The sequence below is a fragment of the Esox lucius genome, chromosome 20, assembly GCF_011004845.1.
Source record: "Esox lucius isolate fEsoLuc1 chromosome 20, fEsoLuc1.pri, whole genome shotgun sequence".
Classification (NCBI taxonomy): domain Eukaryota; kingdom Metazoa; phylum Chordata; class Actinopteri; order Esociformes; family Esocidae; genus Esox; species Esox lucius.
In genome coordinates, this window is record NC_047588.1 from 31,886,491 (window position 1) to 31,914,314 (window position 27,824).

Consider the following 27,824-nt stretch of genomic DNA (forward strand, 5'->3'; position numbering starts at 1 on the left):
TCCTAAAATGGCCTGGAAAATATGATTGGCATCTCTCAGAAGTGGTCTGTATTAGATTTCAAATGAGTGATTCTTTATCTGATGTCTGCAATATGAAAATCCCAAATTCAACCAGTTTACATAGAGAGAAGGACTGTTCTGCAGTGAGCGTAATCAGACACAACACCGTAGCCAAGCATAAAGTCTGTAGTCAAGCATCTCAAGGCTTTTGTGGGAAAGGCACCTTAATCAGCTGCCACGCAGATTCAAGCTAATGTTAGAATTTACATTCCACACTAAACTATACACACAAGGTATGACAGAACCCAAACCATCCGTCGCCAAAAGGGTATTGTATAGTAGGAGACCCAGTGGAGGGTTGGATGGGGGCTGGCATAGGGTCAGATGGGTACTAGATGTACTGTAGACATTATGGTCAGTCCAAAATGAGTCACCATCCCTGTCACGGTTCCAATTCCAAATTCTGGTATCCTTCCCAACAAGCTTTCTAGAAATCCTGGTTGGACGATAACTGGAATCAGAAGGGGAAAATAGATCTAGGAATCCTCCAACCAGGATAGCTGATGAACCTGGTAATCTTTGTAAAAGACTGCGCTTATGCATTTTATTAAAATCATGCATGTTCCTGAAAGGATTCACAAACCAACTGACCATTGGACATATTTTTACATGTTAACACACACACATTTGTGTTTTTTTCTGCACAAGGCCATGTGACTTTTGTGAAACAAGATTTGCATGGGCATTTTGTGAGTTTGAGTTAGCAGTTCGGGCTTCTTTATTCTCTCACTCTTCGTATTGTATATTTTTCAGCCAGATGAATACACAGTTTATCAGCAACCTAGTTGACCCTATCAACCCCCTCCCCCTCTTTTACATACATCAACCCAATATGAACTCTACTGTGTTGTTTTAGGGACTGGAGAGTGTAGCCTACTGAGAGAGACATTTCAGTGGAAAATGATTGCCGCACAGTTCCGGGCCAACAGATACACAAGTAGTGTGTTATGAATCATCAAAGTAGAATCAACCAATACATTTTTTATTTATGAATTACCTACAAAAGTCATACTGATCTATTTCCATGAAAGCGTTTCAGTGAGAGGTAAGTCTTATTGAACTGTGGTTTTGCCATGTAAAGGGAAGCAACTAAAAAGCACCACACAAACTAAAACCACTGTGATGAAGGATGGAACAACTGTCCGCAATCTGCCTGTTAGCCATCTATCACTGGACCAGGCTGTGGCTTTGTTGGAAGGAGTGACTCAGTCTCAGGAGAGCTGAACATTCACAGTTCAGAAGTTACATGAACACTCTCGTTGTGAACTATAGTATAACGTGAATGTATGGAGCTGAACATAATGAAGACGTGTGTTGTCCTGTGCTCTCTTTGCTGTCCTGTGGTCCCTTTGCTGTCTTGTGGTCTCTCTGCTGTCCTGTGGTCTCCCTGCTGTCCTGTGGTCTCCCTGCTGTCCTGTGGTCTCCCTGCTGTCCTGTGGTCTCTCTGCTGTCCTGTTGTTTCCCTCCTGTCCTGTGGTCTCTGTCCTGTGGTCTCCCTCCTGTACTGTGGCTTCCCTCCTGTCCTGTACTCTCTGCACACTATAGCCCTTTAATCCTACCCATTTCTCTGTATATGTTAGCTGCACGTGTGACTGTACTTCTGTGTCCGTCCCCCTGCAGGTGGTGCATTTCTGCTGTGACAAATGCTCAATGCATTATGGGAAATGCAGTGTGGGTGTTCACACCAGTCACAGCCTGAGATACCTCCAGGATATCCTTCAGGACTCCAGGACCCTCACTGTCCAGCTGCTGGTAGATCCCAGGCAGGGCCTGCACGCCGTACAGGTGGGTGCTGGCGTGGATCTGTGACTGGCGGAGAAGTCACTCAACTGATTACAGGTTACATGTGTTCTCTAAATGAGTGGATTAAATCCTTGTGGTCAGAGAAGATACGGTATAGTGGGAGCAGGGGCGCTCAAGGTTTGTTGTCACTGGTAGTTTAAATGGTGTGTGTGTGTGTGTGTGTATGCGTGTGTGTGTGTGTATGTGTGAGATCTGCCTCTATGTGTACATGTAGGGACTTGATGTTCCTATAAATATTGTAAAACCTGTCCCCATAGTTTCTTTGGCCGACATGTGGTCTTTGGCCACTAGGGAAGATGTGATTTCAGTTTTGGGGTTAAGTATTAGATAAAAAGTACAGCATAGTGTTAGAATTGGGTTACTTCAAGCTTAAGGCATGATGGGTTAGGTTTTACAGCTAGGTTAACTTTAGGCATGAGGGTTAGGTTTTACAGCTAGGTTAACTTTAGGCATGAGGGTTAGGTTTTACAGCTAGGTTAACTTTAGGCATGAGGGTTAGGTTTTACAGCTAGGTTAACTTTAGGCATGAGGGTTAGGTTTTACAGCTAGGTTAACTTTAGGCATGAGGGTTAGGTTTAGCGCTACGGAATAGGGAACATGGATTTCTGGGCCCCACGAGGATAGAAAGACGTGTGTGTGTCTCACAAGGCACTCGGACTGTGAGACTGCACGGTATCAGGAACTGATTGGGTCATTAGCGTCCTCTGTCACTCTTCAGGGCCTATAGCAGGGGAATAGGAGAGTTAGGGAAGGGAAGGCCAAATAGCTTATTTATAGCCCCCCAATTCTGTGCCAAAACAGACCTCTTTTTTCTACACTGTGAAATATCTCCCCCAGAACCTTATTAAAGAAGGGGGACACATTTGGGGTGCAGACAACCACTCTGATAAAAGGGCCCCTCCTGGGGGGTATTGGCTCATCCAGCTGTGAATTGAATGGAAAGGGAAGGTTGTTGAGAATAGGACAGCTTTAGAAGGACTGGCACAACAGAGTGGAATTCCAGGAAGATGCCTCCGATGACCCTCTCCCCTTTACATACACCGCACACCAACTCCGTTACATGCCACTAAAATAACTCAAGTGCATTCTGAATTGCACATCGGGATGCACTTTTCCTTCATTGACTATGCTCCTATGCCCTGGTCAAAAGTAGAGTACTGAAAAGCGAGTGCAATTTGGGATGCATTCAAGGCCATAGGCATCAATGGCACAAAGACTCAGCTGTAAACCCCCCCCGCCCCCTCCCCCCCGACCGTAGAGGACCCTAAAAGGTTGCATTAAAACACTATCAAATTCAGTGCCATTTTCCCAGTCAGTCTGTCTGATGCATCTCTGTCCACCCCTTTTTATGCCAGGATAGAATAGGATAGATTTACAGGTCAACATTATGTAGGCAATGTTACATTTTATACATGTGCCGTGTTTTTCACGGTTTGTTTGAATTATTTTGGCAGAGCCTGCATGTTAAAAAAACGTTATAGTTTTTTCCTGCTATCACAAATAAAGACAGCAAACAGCTACTACTAGTTAACGTGCAGCCATTAACACATCTATGGTCCCGACAGATATGTAACTTCAGAAGTTTGTAATGCTGCTAAAGGGAACCCCCCCAAAATGTTATATGATTTTGAAATGTTCCCATTTAAAGTCCAACCATTACTCGTTTTTGAGTGGTCATTTTTGTTAAGAAAACGGATAGAACAGAGGCTTAACTTAGAGCTTGTGCCGTAACCCATATATCCATCACTGCAGCCTCCAAGATGGTTTCATTGTGAGGTCTGTCCAGCGACTGGCTGGGAAACAGCTGCTGTCTTGGCCTGGGGCCTACTTGCTGTAGTGCAGGAGCTACAGGAATACAGTAGCTTTCTGGTCCGAGATACAACAAGGATGAGAAACACAGATGAGACATGAATGTTTGTGTTATGTTAGTTCTGTTTTGGTTGGATTATTATTGTTTGTGAGGACTGATGTAATTATTTTATGTTTTTATATGAACTATATTAAACCATTACACTATTTGTGGCATTGATTGTGCCGATGACGGCAGTGCTGATCACCATAATACTGTATATTCACATGAATAAAATATGATGATGAGTTGTATATTACTTTAATTAAATAATATTATGATCATCAAATATAAAGTCAGTCATCTCATCTCTGCTGATATTATCTGTCAGATGGCCAGCCACTTGCTAACGTTATCTCTTTCTTCCCTACATCAGCTGGACTTGTAGTAGTGGTTAACAAGAGGCTATACTGGCTAGCTAATTCTCCAATTTTTTGTGACTTACTTACAAATGGGCTACGAGTTGCCAATAGCTTGCAGTTGATCGTCATCGGCACAATCAATGCCCCAAATAGTGTAATGGTTTAATATAGTTCATATAAAAACATAAAATAATTACATCAGTCCTCACAAACAATAATAATCCAACCAAAACAGAACTAACATAACACAAACATTCATGTCTCATCTGTGTTTCTCATCCTTGTTGTATCTCGGACCAGAAAGCTACTGTATTCCTGTAGCTCCTGCACTACAGCAAGTAGGCCCCAGGCCAAGACAGCAGCTGTTTCCCAGCCAGTCTCTGGACAGACCTCACAATGAAACCATCTTGGAGGCTGCAGTGATGGATATATGGGTTACGGCACAAGCTCTAAGTTAAGCCTCTGTTCTATCCGTTTTCTTAACAAAAATGACCACTCAAAAACGAGTAATGGTTGGACTTTAAATGGGAACATTTCAAAATCATATAACATTTTGGGGGGGTTCCCTTTAGCAGCATTACAAACTTCTGAAGTTACATATCTGTCGGGACCATAGATGCGTTAATGGCTGCACGTTAACTAGTAGTAGCTGTTTGCTGTCTTTATTTGTGATAGCAGGAAAAAACTATAACGTTTTTTTAACATGCAGGCTCTGCCAAAATAATTCAAACAAACCGTGAAAAACACGGCACATGTATAAAATGTAACATTGCCTACATAATGTTGACCTGTAAATCTATCCTATTCTATCCTGGCATAAAAAGGGGTGGACAGAGATGCATCAGACAGACTGACTGGGAAAATGGCACTGAATTTGATAGTGTTTTAATGCAACCTTTTAGGGTCCTCTATGGTCGGTTGATCAGTTGATCTGTTGGAAAGCCCTGATTTAAACCTTGAATTTGAATTAGTCAAAGTCCTTTACTGGCCTAAGTTGACCTATGTAGGGAAATGTCATTGATGCCATGATGTCTACCAAATGTTTTATCCCTTCTTTTTTTTATTTTTTATCCAGCCATTCAGGCATCAAATACTCTGGTTCCAGTTGTTCCAGGACCCAAGTTGCAAAATAAAAATGCAGATACAGACGGATGACTTATTAAAGGATACACCTGAAAAGATGAGTGGAGGAACACAATTTAGATGGTTCCATACTGGTGTACTGCATGATACAATTAAACAAGTAACATCCTGTCATGTTCTGTGGCATGTAGAAAAACAGTTGACCTAGACTTTTTGAGTAAGGAAAGGATTTTATTGCTTCCAGGATGACAATGCCCCCATCCACAGTGTACGAGCGGTCCCTGAACGGTTTGATGATTATGAAAATGACGTGAATCATATGCTATGAACCATTTTGGACCAGCGTGTCAGATTGTGGTCCATCCCTCCAGGCAGAGTTCCATAGACGTGTAGAATTGTTCTGGCCGAACACCTTACCAAGATACTTCATGTTGGCTTTTCCTTTAATTTCTCACCCGTCTGTATGTGCAAAATCTTTCTCATCGCAGCAACCTACCCAGCTGCGGTTGACTCTGTCCGCAGTCGTTTCTCAACATGGGGGCGTTTCACTGGTCACCGCTGTAGAACATTAAGTCAACGTGTAGATTTTCCTTTTTAATGATTTATCTGCAGCTTAGCAGGTGGAACAGAAGACCAAGGCTGTCCAGTCAGAGGTCAAAGCCATCATGGAGCGTTATAAGGCAGTCCTGGAGGAACGAGAGATGGAGTGGTGGCAGAAAGTGAGTTGGTTTTATTTAGAAGTACTACCGTACTGTACAGTACATATAATACACAACCACACCTGCACATAACAGATCTGGGTCTCTGAATGACTGTAGGCCCCCCCCCCCCCATGCTCACGCAGACCACAGAGCTGAAGACCCTCAGGGGGCTGTTGCTGCCGCAGGACACTGACAGCAACATGTTCACCACCGCTGACCACAACCAGATTCTACTTGCCATCCAGTCCCTGGGGCCTGGTCAGCTCCAGGGCGTTCGCCCCCTCTCCGAGGCCCAGGGAGAGGGTGTGAATCGGGGCTTGCAGGGCAGGCGCGCGTCTCTCAGTGTGTCAGGGTATGATCATTACGGAGAGCCCAGGCGGTCCTGGGGGGGATTTAGTGTCGGCGGTGGTGATTGCGCCCAACGGTAACTGACTGACTGCTGAGGTGTCCGACCACCAGAATGGGTCGTACACAGTCTGCTACCTCCCTGAAGCAGAGGGAGGACATCTGGTGTCTGTGCTCGTCTGGGCAGCCCTTTCAAAGTGCTCGTCAAGTCCTGCCGCAGCTACGGCCAGACCCCCCCCCCCCGCAGTTGGCCTCGTTTGGACTGGAGGGGGACGGGGACGGGCAGCTCTGTCGCCCCTGGGGGGTGTGTGTGTGGACGAGGGGGGCTACATAATCGTAGCTGACCGTAGCAACAACCCGGGTGCAGGTCTTCAGGCTGTGTTGCTCCTTCCATCACAGGTCTGGTTCCCTGGGCTGTAGACCCGGTCAGTTCCACCGACCGGCTGGTGTGGCCTGTGATGGCCAGAGGAGAATCATTGTGGCTGACAACCACCGCATACAAATATTTACCTTCAAAGGCCAGTTTTTTCTCCAGTTTGGGGATAAGGGAACCGAGAATGGTCTATTCAACTACCCTTGGGATGTGGCGGTCCGCTCGGAGGGAAAGATCCTCGTCTCTGACACCCGGAACCATCGCATCCAGCTGTTCAGGGAGGACGGCATCTTCCTCAACAAGTACGGCTTCAGGGGATCGCTATGGGAACACTTCGACTCCCCCAGGGGTGTGGTCTTCACTCGTGGACATCTAGTGGTGACAGACTTCAACAACCACCGCGTGCTAATTATCCGGACTGCCAGTCAGCTCACTTCCTGGGATCAGAAGGTGCTAGTAGTGGTCAGTTTCTGCAGCCACAGGGTGTAGCATTGGACCAGGAGGGACGCATTGTGGTGGCCGACTCCTGGAACCACCGGATCCAGGTGTTCCAACCCAACTGTGCAAGTTTGGGTCTCAGGGTAGCAGCTTGGGACAGATGGCCCAGCCGTCCTTCTTGGCTGTAACGCCTGATGGAAGGATTGTTGTAGCGGACTTTGGAAACAACAGAATCCTTATTTTCTAGTCTATGCTAGTTTTCAAAGGGATTTTTTTTCCTGATACGCATCAAAATGATTTCCTTATAGTAGCACTACTGTGCTGGCAATATATTCTTCTAATGATTTTCTCTGGGAATTTTTTGCATTCCAGGAATATTTACTCTGTATCATACCTACCATATTTATCTTTGTGTGAATGTAATTATTTTTTGGTGTAAGGGTTTAGCCAGTAACATTTTGATTAAAATCAGTCTACCTCAATGCTAGAGAAAAGCTGTGTTTAACATTTATATATATTTAAAATCTTATTTGCACTGCCAGGGCAAATGGTCTATAATTATGAATGTTTACAAAAACGAATGAATCTGAGAATGTAGTTAAATATTAAAATGCTACATTCAAAGCAGAATCGTGGGGGGAAAAGACATAATATACCTAGTTACTATTCTTTTTCCATCAGCTACCTGCCTCCATACCTCAGTAAAACCATTTCCCCTCATGTTACGACCACACAGTACCTAAGAACCCCAGTTCCCTTACATGGCAACCTACTTCCAGATAATCCTTAGTATCAGGCTTCTTTTGACAATGACCCAATGAGCCCAGGTCACAAATGGTGCCCTCAATAGGGAATCATTTCACATTCAATTCCCTAAGTGGACCATTGCTACAATATGGCCACTGCCAGTTTGTTATGGAACATAAGTGCTAGTTCTGTCAGTGAAGTAAATGTACCCTTAAAAATATAAATAAAAGATTGACCATGTGAAATTGGGTCAATCAATGTGTGCCGTTATTTTCTGGGGATCTGCCAAATCATTTTGCACTATTCAGCACAAATGCTGGTTGGTTTCCATAGGCATGACCATTTGCATTGCCATGTGTATTTCTTCCTGGTCAATATTTCAGCCTTATGTTAAAGCCTGGTTTGGAGTAGAAACCAGTAGAAACCACCTCTCCCCCTGCAGGCAGAACTTACCCCCTCAACCCTCCCAACTCACCCCCACATTCCTCCTGACAGCAGCCCCACCTCAGCTCACTCATCCCCGTTAACCATGCTTATCCTCTTTGAAAAGCCAGTCCAGACCCACACGCTATTGGATAAGCATAAGCAAACAAAAACAGCCAATGGTTTCTGTAAATAAAATTTATTTTCATACAGGTATTTAATCCATCTGCCTTAGAAGTCAGTCATTACATATAGCAGGTGTTGCGGTCATGAATGGGTAGTGAAAACTCTCAGAGAGCAGAGAAATGACAGATCTGCTCCAAAGACTCTGCTGGTGATCAACCCCATCCACACCACTACCAAACCAAATGAAGGTGTGTCCTAAATACCAAGTATCCCCATACTTAGTGTGCTACTTTGGACCAGGTGCACTACATAGGGAGCCATTTGGAACTCATCCTTTATTTGCCCTCCGGGAGAACATTTGTACTACGAAGGCCTGGCTTGGAGAGCTCGGTCTGGCCACGGAGGGTTAACGTTTCCCCTAGGTAAAGATCCAGGGTCAGCTTCTCCCCCCCCACACCGAACCATAACCATTAGTGTGGGGGATTAAAGGCTGACCCAAGATCAGCTTCAAGGGAGAACGTCATCCTGCACTGGCGCTGGAGGGGAGGAGGGGGCAGCCGGTCTTCTATAAATAATACACTGAGAGTTAATAGGGGTCCACAGGCGAGTGCTGACAGTGATGGTTTAGGGAGGGGGGGGTTGGGGGGAGGGCTGAGGGGATTATTTGCGCTGGACTGTTGTGAAGGGTGAGGGCATCTGGATGGGTGGCTGCTGGATGGGCTGTTGAACAGGCTGGAAGGAGGAGGGAGTAGGCTTCTTTCGCGTGTCTGGGGAGGGCGTCTGGAGCACAGAGGGGAGGAGCTGGTTTCGTTTGATGATCTGCAGGGCGAGTTGTGTGTTCCCTGAGGAGAGAACGAGAGACGGAGGGGGGGGGAAGCAGAGAGCGGCAGAGAGAAACAGTTCATTCACAGCCGTTTGTGAGACCAGACTGTCTGGACCTCTAACCCCTCCACTCTGAATCACCCAGTAAGCCATCAATTATCTGTCAGCCTGCATTACTCCTGTCCGTCACTGGACAATTAGAAAACTGGAATTCTGCGACTCCCGGAAAGACACAACACATGCCGTTTGTCAAACGCAGGTTATTTTAACCCCAAACCCCATCTAAACACCTCAGAGCAATTTGAAAAGATTTCAAGTGCCTGACCGTTCTGCAGCTCGAGGTAGACTGCCAGTAAGATGGCTTCAGGAGGAATCTCCTTTGTGTTCACCATGGAGGCCGCCTGAGAGGGACGTGAGTAACAGGCTCATACCACACACACACAAACACCCAGGACAGTTTAAAATAGATTTTTATTTTATTTTTTTAAAGTGTGTGTGCTGTACCTGATGCAGGCATTTGCGGGCCTTCTCATACTCGCTCCTCAAACAGTAGGCACTGCCCAGGTTGAAGAGCATCATAGCCCGGGCGGAGCTCACTGTGCTGGGGTAACATAGCGGGGTCTGCTTCCCTGCTATGGACACACAGTAACAACACGCACTGTCAAACACAGTCCCGGCACCTCCTTCAGATGGACAGTATCTACAGGGAAAGCAGGGAGGGCACTCACACGACTCCACAGGCTCCAGATCCCCTTTATCTGACCCTGTGGAACACAAACACACCTAGTCAGGGCGGTGATCAGGTCATCGTGTTCCCCAGAACGTACATGGAACGTCAAACCAACGGAAGGTAACGTAGTGCATTTTCCATCACTGCCTTTGATGGTCACCAGGGGGAGAAACGAACTTGCTCCCCCACCCAATATGTCCGGTAGACCCCAAAGGAATCTGGCATTGAAATGGACACTCTTTCGCTGCCAATTAAGTATTATTAATCTCTTAACATTTTTGGGATTTTTACACTTTATGGATTAAGGAAATAGGGAAAAACACGGGAGAGTACTTGCTGAAAGAGCAGTGGGACGGATTTGAACCCATACTACAGTGTGCGAGCGGCAGCTGAGCAGTCAAAATGTCAAAGGTTGGGGGCTCACCTTGGTCCTGGTCACTGGACAAAACCCCCAGGGACACATCCGTCACATTCTCTGGGTTGAGGTGACCAATGGCCTTGGAGATCCGGTCCAGAGATATGAGTGCCTCAGCAGCGTACAGGTGACCCAGGAACCTGCAGTACACACAGGGCAGCATGTCCAGACAAATACAGCACACTTCCTGCAGGGGGGGTTCCCTTGCTGTAGACAAGCATTTCTCACATGGGTGGACCTTCCACCACCCTGACCAAAATGGCCTTGGCCTCAGCGGACCAGCTGTGACTTAGGACCAGGAGAAGGTCTCTGGCTGCTCACATAATGGCTTAGTGTGAAAACATCGCATGGTTAACTGTTAAGAGTTCACAGTCAAGGCTGAGAACCAAAGGTTGAGGGGATTTGTTAACTCTCCATAAAATCAGAAGGGTTAAAATTAAAAGACCACAAATCGAACCATTCTGTACCTAACTCAAAACCTTCCTTTTTGAATATTTTGGAAAGGAAAAAAAAATAGACCTTTTTTCAGGAGTGGTTTGTAATGTGTGTGTGTGTGTGTGTGTGACGGGAAATTACGGTACTGGTTTGCTGAAATACGCCTGATATTTACCAAAACAACTAGATGTGCTCTGCAAAGATGAGTCAAAGGTGGAATTGTTTGGCGGCAATGTCAAATTCCATGTTTAGCACAAACAAAACCACTGCCTTTCAATAGAACTTGTGTTAGTGTAAAAGTGAAGATTACATATCTACATGGAACTAGACGACTTTCCAGGGGGTATACTTTGTTTTTCACGTGACTGTGCCTACGTTAAAGGCAACATTCTCAATATGATGCTTCTGTGGATGTCAACCCACTATACATAAAGTACATTCATATCATAGTAACTCCACCTGTACAACAGGTAAAAACTACCACCACCACCACCACCACCACCACCACCACTTCTTTATGCTAGCTATGGTACCAGCTTCTGAAAATATAAACGACACTGAGAATCTTTATCAACTTGAAAAGGACCATTTCAACATTTTACGCACTGAAAACAACCAAGTGTGTCTAAATCGAGTAAAGCGGGACTGATGTGAATGCGGAATCGTGAAATAGACGAGTCAAGAGGTCCACCACGATTTTAATCCCAGACAGTGTGTCAGGCCTTACCTCTGGGCTAACAGCTTGGCCTACGGAGCATGCCTGAGTGGCAGAGAGAGGGGAGGACGAGGATGGAGACATATCTTACTTGAGGGATCCAGACAGCTTGGTTTGGTGAAGGAGTTTCTCTGCATGGTTCAGGGCCATCAGGTTGTCTCCTAAGGCCAGAGCTACATAGGCACTGCAGGCCAGGATGGAACACCTACAGGCACACCGGACGGTCACAGACAACCAACGCCACAACCCCCGCCCCGAGTAACGAAAGAATGAGAGGAGGGAAAGATGGGGGAGTCAAAGAAGGGATGGAATTTAGGGGCTCTTACCTGAGGTTTTCAACCTCCTGTTTACGAAGAGGTGAAGATGGCGCTGCAGAAAGGAACTTGTCCCCCTCTTGACCCTTTCCACTGTCAAACAAACCACACAGTCATCTGAGTGAGGGGCAATGTTCCAAAATGTTCTTTTAATGCTTGGTGATTCTGGCAATGAAACTATTTTATCCCGAACTTAGAACAGAAAAACATAACAGTTAAATACATTGTCTTATAAACCAGGTGGACTGAATGCTGACAGCTTATTGGATGATTGCCGTGTTATATGAGACCATATAGCACATGTGCGATATCACGTCACTGCTCTAATTGTGACCGTAACCAGTTTATAAGAGCAATAAGGCGGACACATCGTCAACACAATGCGTCATGCCTAAGTACAGCTCTTGTCGGCAGTGTATCAGCCATACACCGCATCTGGGCCTTACTGGTCACACACATCACAGCTTCTAGCCAATCAACGTTCAGGGTTCCGACCGGTAGGTTTACTCAAGTCAACTTCCGGATGAGACGACCCACTGACCTGCAGGCGTCGCTGTTCTCCGAGCCGCTCTCCGTGCTGCCCGACTGACTCGGCGTCTTGGAGCCGTTCTCTGCCTTCGTCTCCTGATTCGGGTGCTCAGGGATGAGTACCAGGCCGTTCCTCAGGCATATGGCAGCGAACTCCATACTGGCCACCGGGATAGCCGCAGACTGGCCGTCACTACACACAGCGGCGCGACAAGTAAACCAAGAAATGGATTTGTTACAAGGACGTCTGGAGTTCTCCTATGTAGTGTAATATCAGGCTGCACTCCAACACGAGCCAGTGTTTTTAGCGCCATCTGCTGGTTAGCCTGGGTTCGGTATATCCCGGCAGGAAAAATAAATACTGACCTGTAGACGGTGTTCTGGGTGGACTGTGACGCTAGGATGATCTTGCGATGGTAACCTTGCCCCACGATGGCCTGAACGATCCCTTTTCTACTGGGAAGACCCTTGTTCTCCTGTTCTAAGCTCTGAAAAAACATGTAGATTTAATTTTTTTTACCATAAGGACATTTTCATCCTAAGTAGTTGTGTGCGCGCTTGTGCGTGTCCGAACGTACTCCTTTGTTGGCTGCGATGCAGCACTCAGCCAGCCGTAACCAGAGACGAGGGTTGGAGTGGTACACCTGCACAGCCTCCATCAGACACTCGAAGGCCGCTAATGGCCGGCCAATGTGAAGCAGCTGGATGCCACAGTTGTACAGCAGCTCATAGCGCTTGTTGGCTAGCAGCGCGCACATTGGGATGCCCGAGAACTTCTTAGCTGAAAGGAAACCGAGCGACAACAAAGCTAGACAGGATACACCAGGGTATCAAGAAGTAAAAAAAAAAAGAGGACCGGTTTTCCAAACAATGATTCAGACATATGGTTCCGTAGTCTGTACCAAAACGCACTTTAAATGTGCGCGGAATATGAATTCTTCACAAAGAGCAGCCGCGACGTTCTAACGGTTAACTCGGTTTCTGTTCACTCACATTGCCCGTTACTCGTCGCTCCACCATCCCCCAGCTGTGCACACGTGTGGTCGTTCTCCTGCAGGGCCTTCTTGAAGTAGAAGATGCCGAGGTTGTGTTTCCCCATTGCAAAGTGTATGCAACCCAGGTTGTTCCAGAACATACAGCGCACACATTCACCTGATCACAGAAAGAGACGAGAAACACGTAACTCGTGTTCACTGTCATACACGTAACACTCAATTAATGCGCAAGCTGCTGCCGGCCTTCTCAGACAAGCAGGCCAGCCCAAACCACAAGGGGGGGGGGGGGGGGGGGGTGGGGGTCGTACCGGTCTTGATGGCTCCTGGATGCTCTGCGATGTTAGAGCTGTTTAAAAGCTTCACTGCTTTGCGGTAGTTTCCTCTCAGGTACTCAAAATTACTCTTGAGGAAGAGTGAGGGAGCAGACTGTGGAAAGACAGGGGCAAGGACACAGGTTGGAAGGGAAACCTCTCCACTTGATACGTTTAGCTCTGATCCAGACACACAATCAATGCATGAGACTAAAGTTCTTCAAAGTAGGATTGAGAGAATTAAGGAGCAGGTTTCATAAGCAGCGTAATAGCCTGGTTCCAGATCAAACTGACAAGACACCGACTACTTCAGTAACAGGGTGTAGCGACACCAACGTCGAGACTCACATTCCCTGCTGTGTTCATCACAGACTTGATCTCCCGTTTGCATGCCTTTGATGACTTCATCTGAATGTACGCTCGCACCTTGTACTGTGGACAAGAACGCCAAGTGTGAAACACAGGGAGCAAAACAAAAAAGTTTCATTTCTCTCTTTCCTCATATTTTTCTTCATTTGATCCACCGGTGCAAAAACTTACCTGGTGCATTTTTGATTTAGCTGCCTCGATCATGGCAATGAACTCTGCCTTCTGGTTCCCACCATCTTTGTTTGAGCTGTTGGCACCCTGCAATAAACAAGACAGACACCACCACTATGAATTGACCACATTGCATGTAATTTAGATTTCTGATCTCTTAATTTGTGAAATAATGTGCTCAGATGAAACTAGTGTGTAACTGCACACCCTAAAGTATTTGATGTCAGGTTTCTATTTGGTGGTGGAGGGGTGACATGGTCAACCAGAGTATGATTATATTGTATTTGATCTAAAGGCACCTTTGCACTGACTGACACAACAACCAACAGACACCAATTCCAACGGCACATCAGTGCAATGATGGCGTCTGCTGGTTAACGGTGTGTCAGGGAGTGGTTGAGGTGTCCCAGTAACCTGTCCACCAGTGAACTCCCTGAGATTATCCTGAATGAGGTCTGGTGTCTCCCCACTACCTGTCCTCCAGTGAACTCCCTGAGATTATCCTGAATGAGGTCTGCTGCCTCCACTACCTGTCCTCCAGTGAACTCCCTGAGATTATCCTGAATGAGGTCTGCTGCCTCCACTACCTGTCCTCCAGTGAACTCCCTGAGATTATCCTGAATGAGGTCTGCTGCCTCCACTACCTGTCCTCCAGTGAACTCCCTGAGATTATCCTGAATGAGGTCTGCTGCCTCCACTACCAGGTCTCTGTGTATGTAGAAGTTGCACTCTGCCTGGAACATCAACTGGACATGACAGACAACCACAACGTAAGTACATGTACCACAGCTTTACTCTCAACGCAGCAACTGAAATATCTGGCAACAGTAGTAATTTCAATAAGGGGGAAACATTTCAAATCTCAGGCACAAAGAAATCTCCACAACTGAATGCCAGCATAAGGAACAAGACGCCCCAGAACGGGTAAACTAGTACACGTTTTGTAATTGTAATTCATTGGACAGAGCTTTTCTAAAGACCCAAAGCCATACAGGAGCTCACGTCATCCAACTTGGGTGACGGAGGGTGCCCATTTGGCACCATTGCAGACAGACACACATACCTCTCCTTTGCCATTCTTGTTATTTCCCTGTACAGCCAGTTTCTCCAGCACGGCGAGGAGATGGAGGGCCTTCTCTGGCTGGTACGTTAGCAGGTACAAATCCACCAGCAAGAAGCAGACCACCTGAGCAAACTTCTCTTCTAGGACAAATAAAATCATCAAGCCATGCCAAACTGTTGAGCTGCAAAGGTTTACTTGTCAAAAACATAATCATTATTCAGCATGTATGTGTCTAATTTGACAAACAAACTTGCACAGAAAACATTAAAACCTACCAAACGGCTCGAGAAACTGGTACAGCTTCTCCCCAATAGCAATAGCTTCAGAATACTGCCTCATGTGGTAGTGAATGATAGCTTGATTGTAGTACAGCAAACTGTTTTCTACATCATCCAAACCATCAATATCTTCCATTGAAGTGTGAACCTTCAGGGAAAAAAATAAATACAAAACTGTAAAGCAGCGGTTCCCAATCCCTGACATGTTTTTTTTTCTCCCTAGCACTCACACACCTGATTCAGATTAAAGACCTGATGATAGGTTGATTAAATCAATCAAGTGTATAAGTGGCAGGGCAACATTTAAAACAGGTGTGTGATAGCTAGGGCAAAAACAGAAACGTGCACCCCTTTGGGTCCCGAGGACCAGGATTGGGAAACATTGCTTTAAAAAAAAATTCTAGACAATTCTATTCATGTATTCATATATGGCTTAAGAAATACATTATTTTAGAATATGTAAAACATTTATTAAGAATATAACAAAGAGCACTAGAGGAGCATTGCGTAATACGCCATTCAATACAGATGAATTGTACAGACAAATTCTACCCATGGAATCCAACCCTTACAGTGCGTAGTTATTTTGGGCGGAACCTATACCCAATATAACTGGTATCCATTGACGACCAGATCCCACACATACTAGAAAGATGAGAGCATTTGATCTGAATTAGGTCAATGAGTCAGACCCAAAATTATGTTAAAATTACTTTCAGAGATTCCGGGAAAGAAAATGAATGCAGAAAGTATCTGTGCTGAACAAACTGGAACATACATCACATTAAATGTGATTCATAAATAATATTTATTAAGCACTATTGGAATAACTCTTCTTTAAGTATACTTTTGGTGTTGGTCCGTAATTCACAGCCATGGCCACACAAAGTGAGCCCAAGGTCAACTACTAATACCAAAGCTCACGAAGCACAGTGCCAGATCGTATTTCAGGTACTGATACGCATGTCGGCAAAAATGTTCTCTCCGAAGCCACCAAACGAAAGTTCATATTTTTAATTGCTAAAATAAGCAGGGGCTATGGTTAAGGTTTCATGTAAAGCACAAGCTCTGGTCAAACGTCCTCTGAGCATTTGAAATGTAAGCCCCACCCTCAAAACTGCACCAACCAATCAAAACTCTGCCTTGAGGACAGCTGCTTTCATAACAACATTCCCTACAATAAAAAAATATGCAGTAAAGGGCATCAAAAACACATCATGCTGCAATTACCGTTTTTGTCCCCTCCTGCACAATTTGTTTTATGTTATTGTATATAATTATTTATGTACAATACAAATTTACCGCAGTCTCCAAAAAGTGTGCAAAATGATTTCATTATGTAGGCCTTGACAGTTGTCCAACAAAACCTGTCCACAAGTAATGAAAGGTTAATTGACCGTTACCTGGTTTTTTATTGCAATAAGAGTCTGTTTCAGGGTGCCTGTGGTGGTTTGGCCACTCTTGTAGAATTCAGCTATTGCTTTATTCAAAGCAATTTTGTAGTCCTCCTTGTTCAGCTCTTGCAGGTTGCCAAGGTGTTTCAAAGATTCGTCATATTTTCCAGCCTGAGTTAACAGGATGGGAAAAAAACAAATATAACAACCAAAAACAAAAGGGGAATGGAAGCATCAACAAATGTAAATCAATAATTATAATCGGACAGGCTGGACAGATGGGGGTGTTGCTAAGTTCGCTAGATCGGTAGGACTGCACAATTTAAAGCACACATTTTCTTGATATTATATAATGGTGATGGTTACCGTAAAAGCCTCGAACGCATTTGCAGCCATTTCTTTTTCTTGGTCTGAAATCCCAGGGGAGGAAGTGTTATCAAGCTTGACTTCATTTTGTTCTGGTTGAATAAAAACAATATAAAACCCATTTAGCTAACTACTCATGCAAACTGCTCGCTAACAAGTTCACACAATGTTTAAAAAAAAATGCTAACGTAGCTAAGCTAATGCAGTCCAACTGGTGGTGGGCGTGTTGACAACTGATATTACTCAGTCAAGATTGTTGACATGAGTTAGCTAACGCAAAAAGTACAGCAGTACTACTGTGTACCCGTGTCGCACAACTCTAAAAGCAGCTAGCCAGCCACTTGTTTATTTGGGTCACATAAATGCATTTCAGTGTTTAACTACTTAGTAAAAGTCAGCCCATAACTAGACAGCTACTATTAAGCCAACTACTAGTATTTCATGTACAGCAAGTACAAGGCCAGTAGTAGCAGTAAACTAGTACTCTGTACGTCATTAGATGGTTAGCAACACCGACGTTGCCTGGTATACGTTATTAGCTAGCTAACACTTAGCTAACTAGCCAGCAATCAACCTATGGTCGGTTGAATGTAAATCCAGTGTAAACGTTAGTGCACTAAACAACACTAGACTGGTAGTTACCTTACCATCTATTGTTATGGTATATAGTTAAGCCACTTTAGCTAACATTATATAGCTAGATGGCTAACTAGCAACCTTACCTGTGTTGTTATCTGCCATTTCGGGGATCTTGTGCTTTAAATGATGGAAGTACCCTTACCAGATTTACTAGAATAAATACTGGGAGAAAACAATCCGTTAGTTAAGTATGCTAGCCAAAATGATAAATATAAGTATTCCGCTAGTTCGTCACTTGCTTGATAGAGATATCCGAAATCAGACCACTCCGAATTGCTCTTTTCACTGTTCCGCCATTTAGATGACGCTAAAGTAAACAAATCTAAAAGACGTTGAGTTTGTGATTACCAGGCCTGCCCTTGCAGATAAGTAGCACCGTCTTTCGGTATGGAGGGGTAATGTAAGAAAAGTGCATAGAAGCCCTGTGGCCCCCACATTAAATTATTTGTCATCCTCAACAGCAGAAATCAGGAGGCTAACTAAAATATTCTTATGTATTACTGTGCATTACCACGTTATTGGAAGACATACATCTAAAAATCCAAAGCAAATAAAGAATTCTGAGAATTGATAACTCTCAGACATACACCTAATTTACTTAATCGCCACAGGGTGGCAGTACATTATAATTATTGACAGGCTACAAAAGGATGCCCAAGTGTCTGAATTTCACCTGACTTCATCTGATTCAAAGCATGGAAATCGAATAAATGGAATGTAAATTTTCCACCATTCAAGTTAGAAAATGGTCTATTCTATTTATTATATTTTAATTAATATAATCTCAAAGGCAAAATCTAGATTGATCACTTCAGGTCCCCGAAGACTGGTTGAAAAGAATAGATACAGTAACCACCGTTTCACCTATGCTACTTTGTTGCAAATCATGCATTCGACACTGTTAAGTATAGTAAGAATTTACTGAATATCTCTGTATAAAAATTACTGTTCCACACAGCCTGTATCATCTAGAGAAAGAAGTACAGCTAACTAAGGTAAAGCAACTGCTGTGTGCTAATAATATAAATATTTAATGCATCGTTACAACAAATCTTGCATTAAAAGAAAAATGGCTAAATTGTTTGCAGGTAAGTACAACTGAGTGAACAGACTGAGTCAATAACAATTAGTGAGTCAATAACATGTCACATGGCCTGGGGTGGTCCACCGGTCTGGTCTGCTGTCTCCAGAGCACATGTACTGCTGCAGCATGACTTCAACAAAAACTCTGTTTTCTATCTTTCAACACTCTCCTAAGTGTTGAATAAGATTTCATGAAATCCCCCATAAAATATCAATAGCAAGTCACATAATAATGAAAAGCATATGCAATATTCCTCTATAATAGCAGCACAATGATGGCCATGTTTTTATGCATTACCCAAGGGTAATTCTGGTATTCCTTGAATCGACATTATTCCAGTACAGGCTGCAGTATTACTTGTAGAGAGTTTCCTTCTACTCACTGGATAGCACATTAGTTCCCCTTTATCAATTTTCAATAACATTTCTGACAGTGTAGTAGATTTTTGAAAAGGAGGGCAAAAACATGTTTGTGGATTGTCACTGGGAAAGATAACTGCAATATCTTCTGAAACTGCTGCACTTTACCTGCAATAATGACTTCAAGGAAATGATTATGCTGAGACTGAAATTTATCTGGAAACTTGTTATCAATTGTTCTTTTAATTGCTTGATTGAAATTATTTTCCCTCCGAAGCTTGATAAGAGCTTGGTAAAAGGAGAGGTATAAAATTGTTGTTTATTTGGGCACAAAGGAAATTGAGACATTCGAGTCATTGTTGCACCAATATTAGCTTCAAACTCCAAAAATGTATTTTCTTATGCAGTTACATCACTTCTTAGGATATAGTGGCTCTGGTGGTCTGGTAATCAATTTCACCAAGCGAAGGATCCCATTTGTCTCTGTCAGGTATCTGCTTGGGGCCAGTACCAGGCAGTGTGTGTGTGTGTGTGTGTGTGTGTGTTTGCGTCTGTGTGTCATGAGACAGTACACTGAAGCCCTAATGACATCTCCCCTGAGACTATCATCACAACTACAGTACATCATTAAAAAAGAAATGTTGATGCTACAGCATCATTAACATTTGGCCTGTTAGTAAAGACTAGCTTGGTTAAATACACAAAAACTCACCTTTATTCTATTGTACACAACATAGAAATCTAGCAAAATCTGCTTTTATGTACACCAAAAAGAAACTTTACATATGCTCCCTATTTATATAGGCTTATATATGTTCCCCAAAGGCTGGCAAAGTCAAAAAGAATATTGTGTTCTACTGAAAATTATTATTTTGATCGGTTTTCAACTGGTAATGTACAAAACGAACACCTAGTGTGCTGGGCCTGCACAAGCTGCCAGCACAGCTTCAGTTCCTGTGAAACACTCCCGTGTTGAAGCATGCACTTAATCTTCAATGTCCGTAACATTAGGAAATGTCAGTCAAATTGTTGTTAACCAAACTAAACTGTTGTTTTCTGTTGTTGATGTATTAATATAGAGTTGTGTTTAAGTATCAATAGGTCCTTTTGGGGGTCATTTTAATTTTAATTTTCTTTTATTTTAAACTAGGTTTCTCTGGAGACATAATTGAAAGCTCTCCATATTATCCGAGTGAAGGGGACCTGTGACAGGGATTCTGACAGATAAGTGCCCTGCTGAGATATGACACCCCATCTACTTACATATGATTGTACTTTCCATACAACATGTCTAATTTCTGCATATGTAAAACCCACCAGTGATATACAAAGTCAGTGAAAGGCTTGATAGAACTGTTGTGCAACCCTCTGAATCTATATACGCAGATGTATTGATGTGTATTCTCCTGAAAGTAGTTACTCTGTGGCAAATCTAAAAAAGTATTCCTCTGAATCCAGGTTTATTCACATCATCAAAGGGAGGAGGAGGACATTTATCAGTGATTTTATATATTTTTAAGGCATTCTTTATGCGTTATTGGACATAAAGTAGGGGAAGATGAAAAGAGGTTTTCCTAAAAAATTATTGTCTGCATTTAGATCCTTCCTGCACTAGAAGCCATGGTTTAGACTGCTGGACCACCTTTGGAGAATGTTTTCAATCACTCTGACCACATAAACAGATCTCCTTTATGTCACCTATGATTATTATGGGTTATAACTTGGTGTGAACGTGCATACAACATGAAAATGGCATTATGTGGTGGCCTAGGGTGGTTGGGAAGTCTGAGCTGTAGATTCCGGATTGAATCCCACCAACTTCTCTTTGCACAAAAACATCTGTCCTTTATCCTTCAACACTTTCCTGTTCGAAAAAGCACAGAATAGGTGAAAATGTGTGTATCTACAAAATTACATTATACACAGTTAATTGAAGGGGGTAGATACTGTGGATGGATTTTTATAAGAATGCATTATACTCTCACACTGAATATATCAATATGTCAATCACATACACAGATAATCAGTATGGTAAACGGTATAACCATCAATATATAATGTATATGTCTTGTATTGGAAAATATCAGCAGCAAACCATCATGTGCCTTAAAGTCAATGGCCCTAACAGCTCTTTTGTTTTTGTGGATGTGTCCTGAGCCACCAGTGTTTGATGATTTAATGGTTTGGAGGATGGACCCCTAAAAGTTGTGGAACAAAGGAGGCACACGCCCAGGGGATTAACCTAATGGGATGGTAAGAACACGGCATGTAAGATGCTACTGTATAAAAGTAATGGTCCAGGTCTTAAAACAATGGGTGTATCTGCAGAAGGGCTTTTGTGATTGTCATTGTTTTATACGTTTCATTAAAGTCTAATTGGATTTGTATGTTCCTGAGTAATTGCACATTTTTCGGGAAGAGGGAAACAGTTTTTCCAGGACAACACTCGTATCAGATGATATTTATCCAACCTAATAAATGCTTTGCCTTACACTTGAACGTGTGACTGTTACGATATTAAATCAATGACGGCAGATAATCCTCTAGGCTAAGCGTGGCCAACAAACAACTTCTGTTGTAATTTACAATCTAGGCAATTGCACGGAATGATGGTCATCTGCAAAATACAAGGAAGTCATTATGGAACAGAGGTGACATTTTTATTGGGCACAGAGGGTATTTGAACTGAGAAGGCACACACACACACATGCACACACACAGAAACACACACTACACCGGGGAGAATCTGTGCACGGCTTCAGCCATTAGTAAGTGTTCCAGTAAAATTTTCCATTAAAACACGTCTCCATAGAACAAGTGCTTTGATCAAACATAACTGACAGTTGTTGTTTAATAGAGATGGTGTGTTTCTGTGTTTACTGCTTTGCCATTAAGGCGTCCACATGACCCTCTGTAGGCTGTCCAACTTTAACAAGGGTACATTTAATAGGGCACTAGCAAGCTATTCCTGAAAGAAGCACAGACCTATAGAGAAATAATCACTTATTAATTAAGACATAGGCACAGACAGTGCCTGATTTGCAAGCACTCCGCTGTTTTCCAAATTAGCTTGTGGAAATTTCATACTGTAAAGTTTATGTTTTACAAATACACAACACTTATACATAAGTATGGACCTGTTGTCAAAGACTTGAAAGTAATAAGAAATAAACTCACATTTTAGTAAAATACAAAAAAAGCATTTATTGAAGTCAAACAGTTTACCAGTAATAGGTCAGCCCTGCCATCTTCACACAAGAGGTGGATTTGTGTGCAGAGCTTTATAATAAAATAATAACTGTCTGAGGTTAAATTGGAAATGTACCTGCTTGTGACCCCTCACCTTTTTTTCACGGCAATGGAAATTAATTATGTGCAACAGCTAGTTACAAGAAAGTGCTTTAAGACATTCCAAAGTGTAAATAACAGTCACTTATTTGTGATTCACTGTACGTAAAATCTGAATGATTTGGTAGTATGTTTGGATTCCTTCAGTAAGGAATACTCCTGGAGAATGTGATCCATCTCCTCTGCTCTAGTTCAACACATCCCGTCACCAGCAAATCACAATCCCGTCACCAACTGAGCATGAGGGTGGCCCCATACCGTCCTTCATACCGTTGGTCCGTCATACCGTTGGTCCGTCATACCGTTAGTCCGTCATACCGTTGGTCCGTCATACCGTTGGTCCGTCATACCGTTAATCCGTCATACCGTTGGTCCGTCATACCGTTGGTCCGTCATACCGTTGGTCCTTCATACCGTTGGGACGTCATACCGTTGGTCCTTCATACCGTTGGGACGTCATACCGTTGGTCCTTCATACCGTTGGTCCTTCATACCGTTGGTCCATCATACCGTTGGTCCTTCATACCGTTGGTCCTTCATACCGTTGGTCCATCATACCGTTGATCCGTCATACCGTTGGTCCGTCATACCGTAGGTCCGTCAAGCAAGCAAGTTAATTTATATAGCACAATTCATAGATAGAAGCAATTCATTGTGCAAAAGCCTTTCCCAACAATGTGCAAGATCTAATTTCCGGCTGTCTTGTGAAAGTCAGGTCAGCCTGATTAAAACCTTCCCCTATACATGAAGAAGGGGAAAGGCTCCGATACATCAATATAGGATTCAAGACAGTTCACTACAAAGTATACTTATGATGCCCCGGGTGCTATTGAAGCTGCTTCTCCAACTGAACTGCACCATTCAAGTGAAGAGATGGAAAATCTACTGTTCTACTGTTCTGAGGGACACTGACTTAATCCTCTGAGGACAGAGTATAAAGAAAGATGGAAGAGGTTGGGTGTCTGACGCAGGCATTTTGACCAGGGGCAGCACCAGGGGACTGACCATCTGTAGGGACCCATAAGGGCCTGTGGGGGTCTCCGGCAGCGGCTAATGTTTTATTAAAGTCTGGAAGCTGAAAGCGGCTAATAAGCAGCCAGTGCAGTGTGGCCTCCTGAGTATTGACTGAAGTGTGGCTTGGAAAAACCATCAAAGAGGAGTCTCGAATGTTTTGGCTCCTTTGATATCCTCCCTCTCCACCCCATTCACTCTGTATTCTGTTAACCTGTCTGAGAGTGTGTTAGGGAGGTTGGCATTACACCGCAGGCCGCGGAAGTGAAGTCCACCGCAAGTCCATTTGTATTGGCGGAGTGGTGCCAGTCAATGCGCCCCAAAGGGAAAGCTGCCTGTTCCAGTCACTGTAGTCTCAGATATCAGCACTGGCAGATGCCATACTCTACATTTCAGTCACTGTAATCACAGACAATGGCAGGGACGTGCCATGATATATTCTTTGAGAGTATGCCTTGAAAGAAAAAAGTAAAGAAAAACTATTTATGAAAGCGTTAGTCATGTTAAAAAGATAAATAGATTGTTGATATATAGAATTCAATAGAGCAATAAATAGATTTATAGGCCGCCATCGGGCTATTCATTTTGTTGTTTGTTTATCAGCTTGATCTTAACCTCAAATATGAGAGAAATCTAACTTTTAATTGAGATTTGGTTCATAGGAATTTCTAGTGTTGTCAATAATCATCACCAACAATCACTGAGAAAATATTTTTCATTCAATCATTTTTCTTTGAACATTTCATTTTAGTTTTCTTCTTTGAAAATTACATTCCTCTTATAATTTGAGTGTAAGATCAAGTTGATAAACAAGTCTTTTTTGATTATCTTCTCTTAAGTGTCTAATTATTCTGGCTGTCACTGTAGATAGATATCTATAATTTGTTCTAAATAAAATACAAACGCTGGTAACACTTCATTTGAAGGGGTGTGCATAAGAGTGACATGACACTGTAATGATACTGTCATAACCATGACATGACACATGAAGGAATCATTTTGAACGTTTATGAATGTTGTCATTAGGTGTCATTCGGTTGATTATGTCATTTTTTATGCAAGGTTGACATTGTTTGGGATATCTTTATAATGACAACCTGACATTAACTGAGACAGCATAACCAGCCAATGTCTTTGTTATGACAACTTGACAGTAACCAAGACAAAATATCCTGTCAATGTCTTTGTTATGACAACCTGACATTAACTGAGACAACATAATCTGTCAGTGTCTTTTTTTATGACATCATGACAGAAACTAAGACAACATAACCTGTCCCATATATATATATATATATATATATATATATATATATATTATTTTTTTTTTTTTACCAGTAACATGTATGATGGTCTTAATTTGCAAGAATCTTATTTGCAACACAGATTCATAGAAATACAGTAATATTTATTTTTGCTAAATATTTTTTTTCTATTCTGCATGACTATAAAACAAATGCCTATTCAAACATAAAAAATGCAGTTAGCGTTTTTATTTCTTAAAGAATTTTTCCTTGTTGTTACTATGGCGCTAATGTCTTGAACAAAATATGTAACGAGTGTTCAAGTACCCTTTTGACCAAGTATTCTTTTACTCTTGGGTTGTTTTTTCAGGTGGTACTTCAACTTTTACTTACATTTTAGGATGTGTAACAGTACTTTTACTTGAGTACAGATCTTCCCCTGGTTAGCGATTAGCTAGTTCCCTTGTTCCTTGTTTTTAGCTGGCTTCGGTTGGTTGTTAGCTGGCTCCAGTTAGCTGTATGCTAGCTCCAGTCAAGTGTTTATCAGTTCCGGGTAGCACTTAGCTAACTTGCTCAGCCACATTCTATTTGTGTTAACATGAAGGTAATTTCTTAAACTATCACAATCTAGCCTACTTTATAAATCATGTTTTCAATGTGATTATATTATGAATAGTTTATATTACTTAGGTTATTGTTCATGCAAAGAACTAGTTACTGTACAGGAATGGATGTCCTGTATCAACCTTAAGAAATTACAGTACTAACTGCGTTCTTGCAAAAAACGACATGAGTTTATGTCCTGTGTCAACATGAACAAATGACACTACACTCTGTTAATGCATTTGTAAACCATTAATAAAGTAAGGGTTATCATTGTTAACCATTTGTTCATGTCATGTCTTGTTCATGTCATTGTTCATCAATGTTCATCCAAGGTAACTACTGCATTTATTAATGGTTGTTCATGTACCCTTATCGGAAATTGTTACCAAAGTAGGATTGTTGAAAGTAGTGAAACAATGAAGGAAATGTATTGCTTTTGTTAAGGTATTTAAAAGCATTTGACAGACATATTAATTACATATTTTTTACAGTATTTGACAAACTTAATGACAAGTCCAAATTGTAATACTGTACTTGAGAGCAAGAAAAATATTCATGACACTCTTATGAATGCATTTGACAGTGTTACAACACGTCATGAGATCTTTATGACAAGTCCAAATTGTACCACTGTACTTGAGGTCAAGAAAAATATTCATGACACTGTTATGAAAGTCTTTGACAGTGTTATAACACGTCATGACATCTTTATGACAAGTCCAAATTGTACCACTGTACTTGAGGTCAAGAAAAATATGATACTGTTATGAATGTGTTTGACAGTGTTATAACGTGTCATGAAATCTTTATGACAAGTCCAAATTGTACCACTTCACTTGAGGTAAAGAAAAATATTAATGACACTGTTATGAAAGCATTTGACAGTGTTATAACACGTCATGACAAGTCCAAATTGTGCCACTTTACTTGAGGTCAAGAAAAATATTCATGACACAATTATAATGGTCTCATGACAACCAATGTCAAAACCAACCACATATGACAGTTATATTTAATGCTAACACATAAACCTAAATAGTTTCTTCAAGTTTGATAATCAGGCCTGCTATGACATGTTTATGACAGGTAATGTTTCTGACTAACATCATCAGGGACCCTTCACATACATGCCACAAACTGCCCTCCTTCCAACAGGCAGGTTGTACAGATCTCTTCGTTCCCGCACCAGCAGTCTCAGGAACAGTTCCTTTCCATCTGCTGTATTCTTGCTGAACTCCGTGACCCATCACTAACCATATCCACCTTTTTTACTACTGGACTCTGACACTGCCTTGCAAAGTCTGAAGTTTTCAGTTGTTACAGGTACATGCCTACCTTGGGAACCTCATTGCTGTTATCCCTGCATTTCATTTCAGTTACTCCTTCAATTTCATTGTTGTCGTGGTTAATGTCAAGTTGTCATAACAAAGAAATTGACAGGATATTTGTCTTAGTTAATGTCAAGTTGTCATAACAAAGACATTGACAGGTTGTGTTGACTTAGTTAATATCAAGTTGTCATAACAAAGACATCCCAAACAATGTCAACTTTCCATAAAAAATGACATAATCAACCGAATGACACCTAATGACAACATTTATAAACATTCATAATGATTCTTACATGTGTCATGTCATGGCTATGACAGTATCATGACAATGTCATGTCACTCTTATGGACACACCTTCAAATAAAGTGTTACCCAAACACAAAATAGAAAATAATTGGCTGTATGTGGTCCTTGTCTTGCTGAAAGATTAATCTTCTACTAAGTCTCAGGTCTCTTGCAAACCTCATCAGGATTTTTCCCAGGATTTATCTGTATTTTGGTGTATCCATTTTGACATCTATATTTACAAGCTTTCCAGGCCCTGATGCAGAGAAGAATCCCCATAGCATGACGCTGCTACAACCATGCTTCACAGTAGGGATGGTCATCTCATTGTGGTGTGCTGTGCGAAGTATAGTGCTCGCCATTAAGGCCAATAAGTACTATTTCGGTCTTATTAGCCACATAATCTTCTTCTACTTTGTCCCAGAGTCTCCCACATGCCTACAGATAAAATGGAGGATATACACTCACCTAAAGGATTATTAGGAACACCTGTTCATATACATACATATACATCTTCTTCCGCTTTTGTGGGCGAAAATGCCTTGTTGATGCTAGAGGTTAGAGGAGAATGGGCCGACTGATTCAAGCTGATAGAAGAGCAACTTTGACTGAAATAACTACTTGTTACAACCGAGATATGCAGCAAAGCATTTGTGAAGCCACAACACGCACAACCTTGAGGCAGATGGGCTACAACAGCA

General features: G+C 42.5%; 2 protein-coding genes across 4 annotated transcripts; one reads left to right on the top strand and one right to left on the bottom strand.

Annotated features, from left to right (window-relative positions):
* Positions 1-1,572: 1,572 nt before the first annotated feature.
* Positions 1,573-8,006, top strand: LOC105018897 (E3 ubiquitin-protein ligase TRIM71). The gene is given in 11 exon segments (XM_020041045.2): positions 1,573-1,585; positions 1,681-1,845; positions 5,778-5,876; positions 6,002-6,241; positions 6,243-6,381; positions 6,384-6,448; positions 6,451-6,504; positions 6,507-6,560; positions 6,562-6,985; positions 6,988-7,134; positions 7,137-8,006. Coding segments are annotated over 10 exon segments (1,482 nt in total). The 5' UTR covers positions 1,573-1,585; positions 1,681-1,710; the 3' UTR covers positions 7,262-8,006.
* A 360-nt stretch (positions 8,007-8,366) lies between these two features.
* Positions 8,367-18,157, bottom strand: cnot10 (CCR4-NOT transcription complex, subunit 10). 3 transcript variants are annotated; one of them, XM_010884677.3, is made up of 19 exons: positions 17,939-18,157; positions 17,217-17,260; positions 16,860-17,021; positions 15,454-15,604; positions 15,179-15,318; positions 14,116-14,202; positions 13,924-14,007; positions 13,573-13,690; positions 13,263-13,421; positions 12,848-13,050; positions 12,636-12,757; positions 12,283-12,462; positions 11,754-11,834; positions 11,519-11,632; positions 10,287-10,417; positions 9,861-9,896; positions 9,637-9,764; positions 9,458-9,533; positions 8,367-9,152 (listed from the first exon to the last, which is right to left on the bottom strand). In XM_010884677.3, the coding sequence occupies exons 1-19, from the start codon at positions 17,955-17,957 to the stop codon at positions 8,971-8,973; spliced, it is 2,217 nt and encodes a 738-aa protein (XP_010882979.2). In that variant the 5' UTR covers positions 17,958-18,157; the 3' UTR covers positions 8,367-8,970. The 3 variants fall into 3 exon arrangements, with proteins under 3 accessions (XP_010882979.2, XP_010882978.2, XP_010882977.2); XM_010884676.3 differs by having other exon boundaries at positions 15,179-15,315; positions 17,217-17,308; XM_010884675.3 differs by having other exon boundaries at positions 17,217-17,308.
* Between the last annotated feature and the right edge of the window lie 9,667 nt (positions 18,158-27,824).

Coding starts and splice junctions, on each gene's coding strand:
- cnot10 (XM_010884675.3), bottom strand. Junction 9,897..10,286: donor GTCCAGTGACCAGGACCAAG/GTGAGCCCCCAA, acceptor TGTGTTCCACAG/GGTCAGATAAAGGGGATCTG. Junction 9,153..9,457: donor CTACCTCGAGCTGCAGAACG/GTCAGGCACTTG, acceptor TTCTCTCCTCAG/GGAACACACAACTCGCCCTG.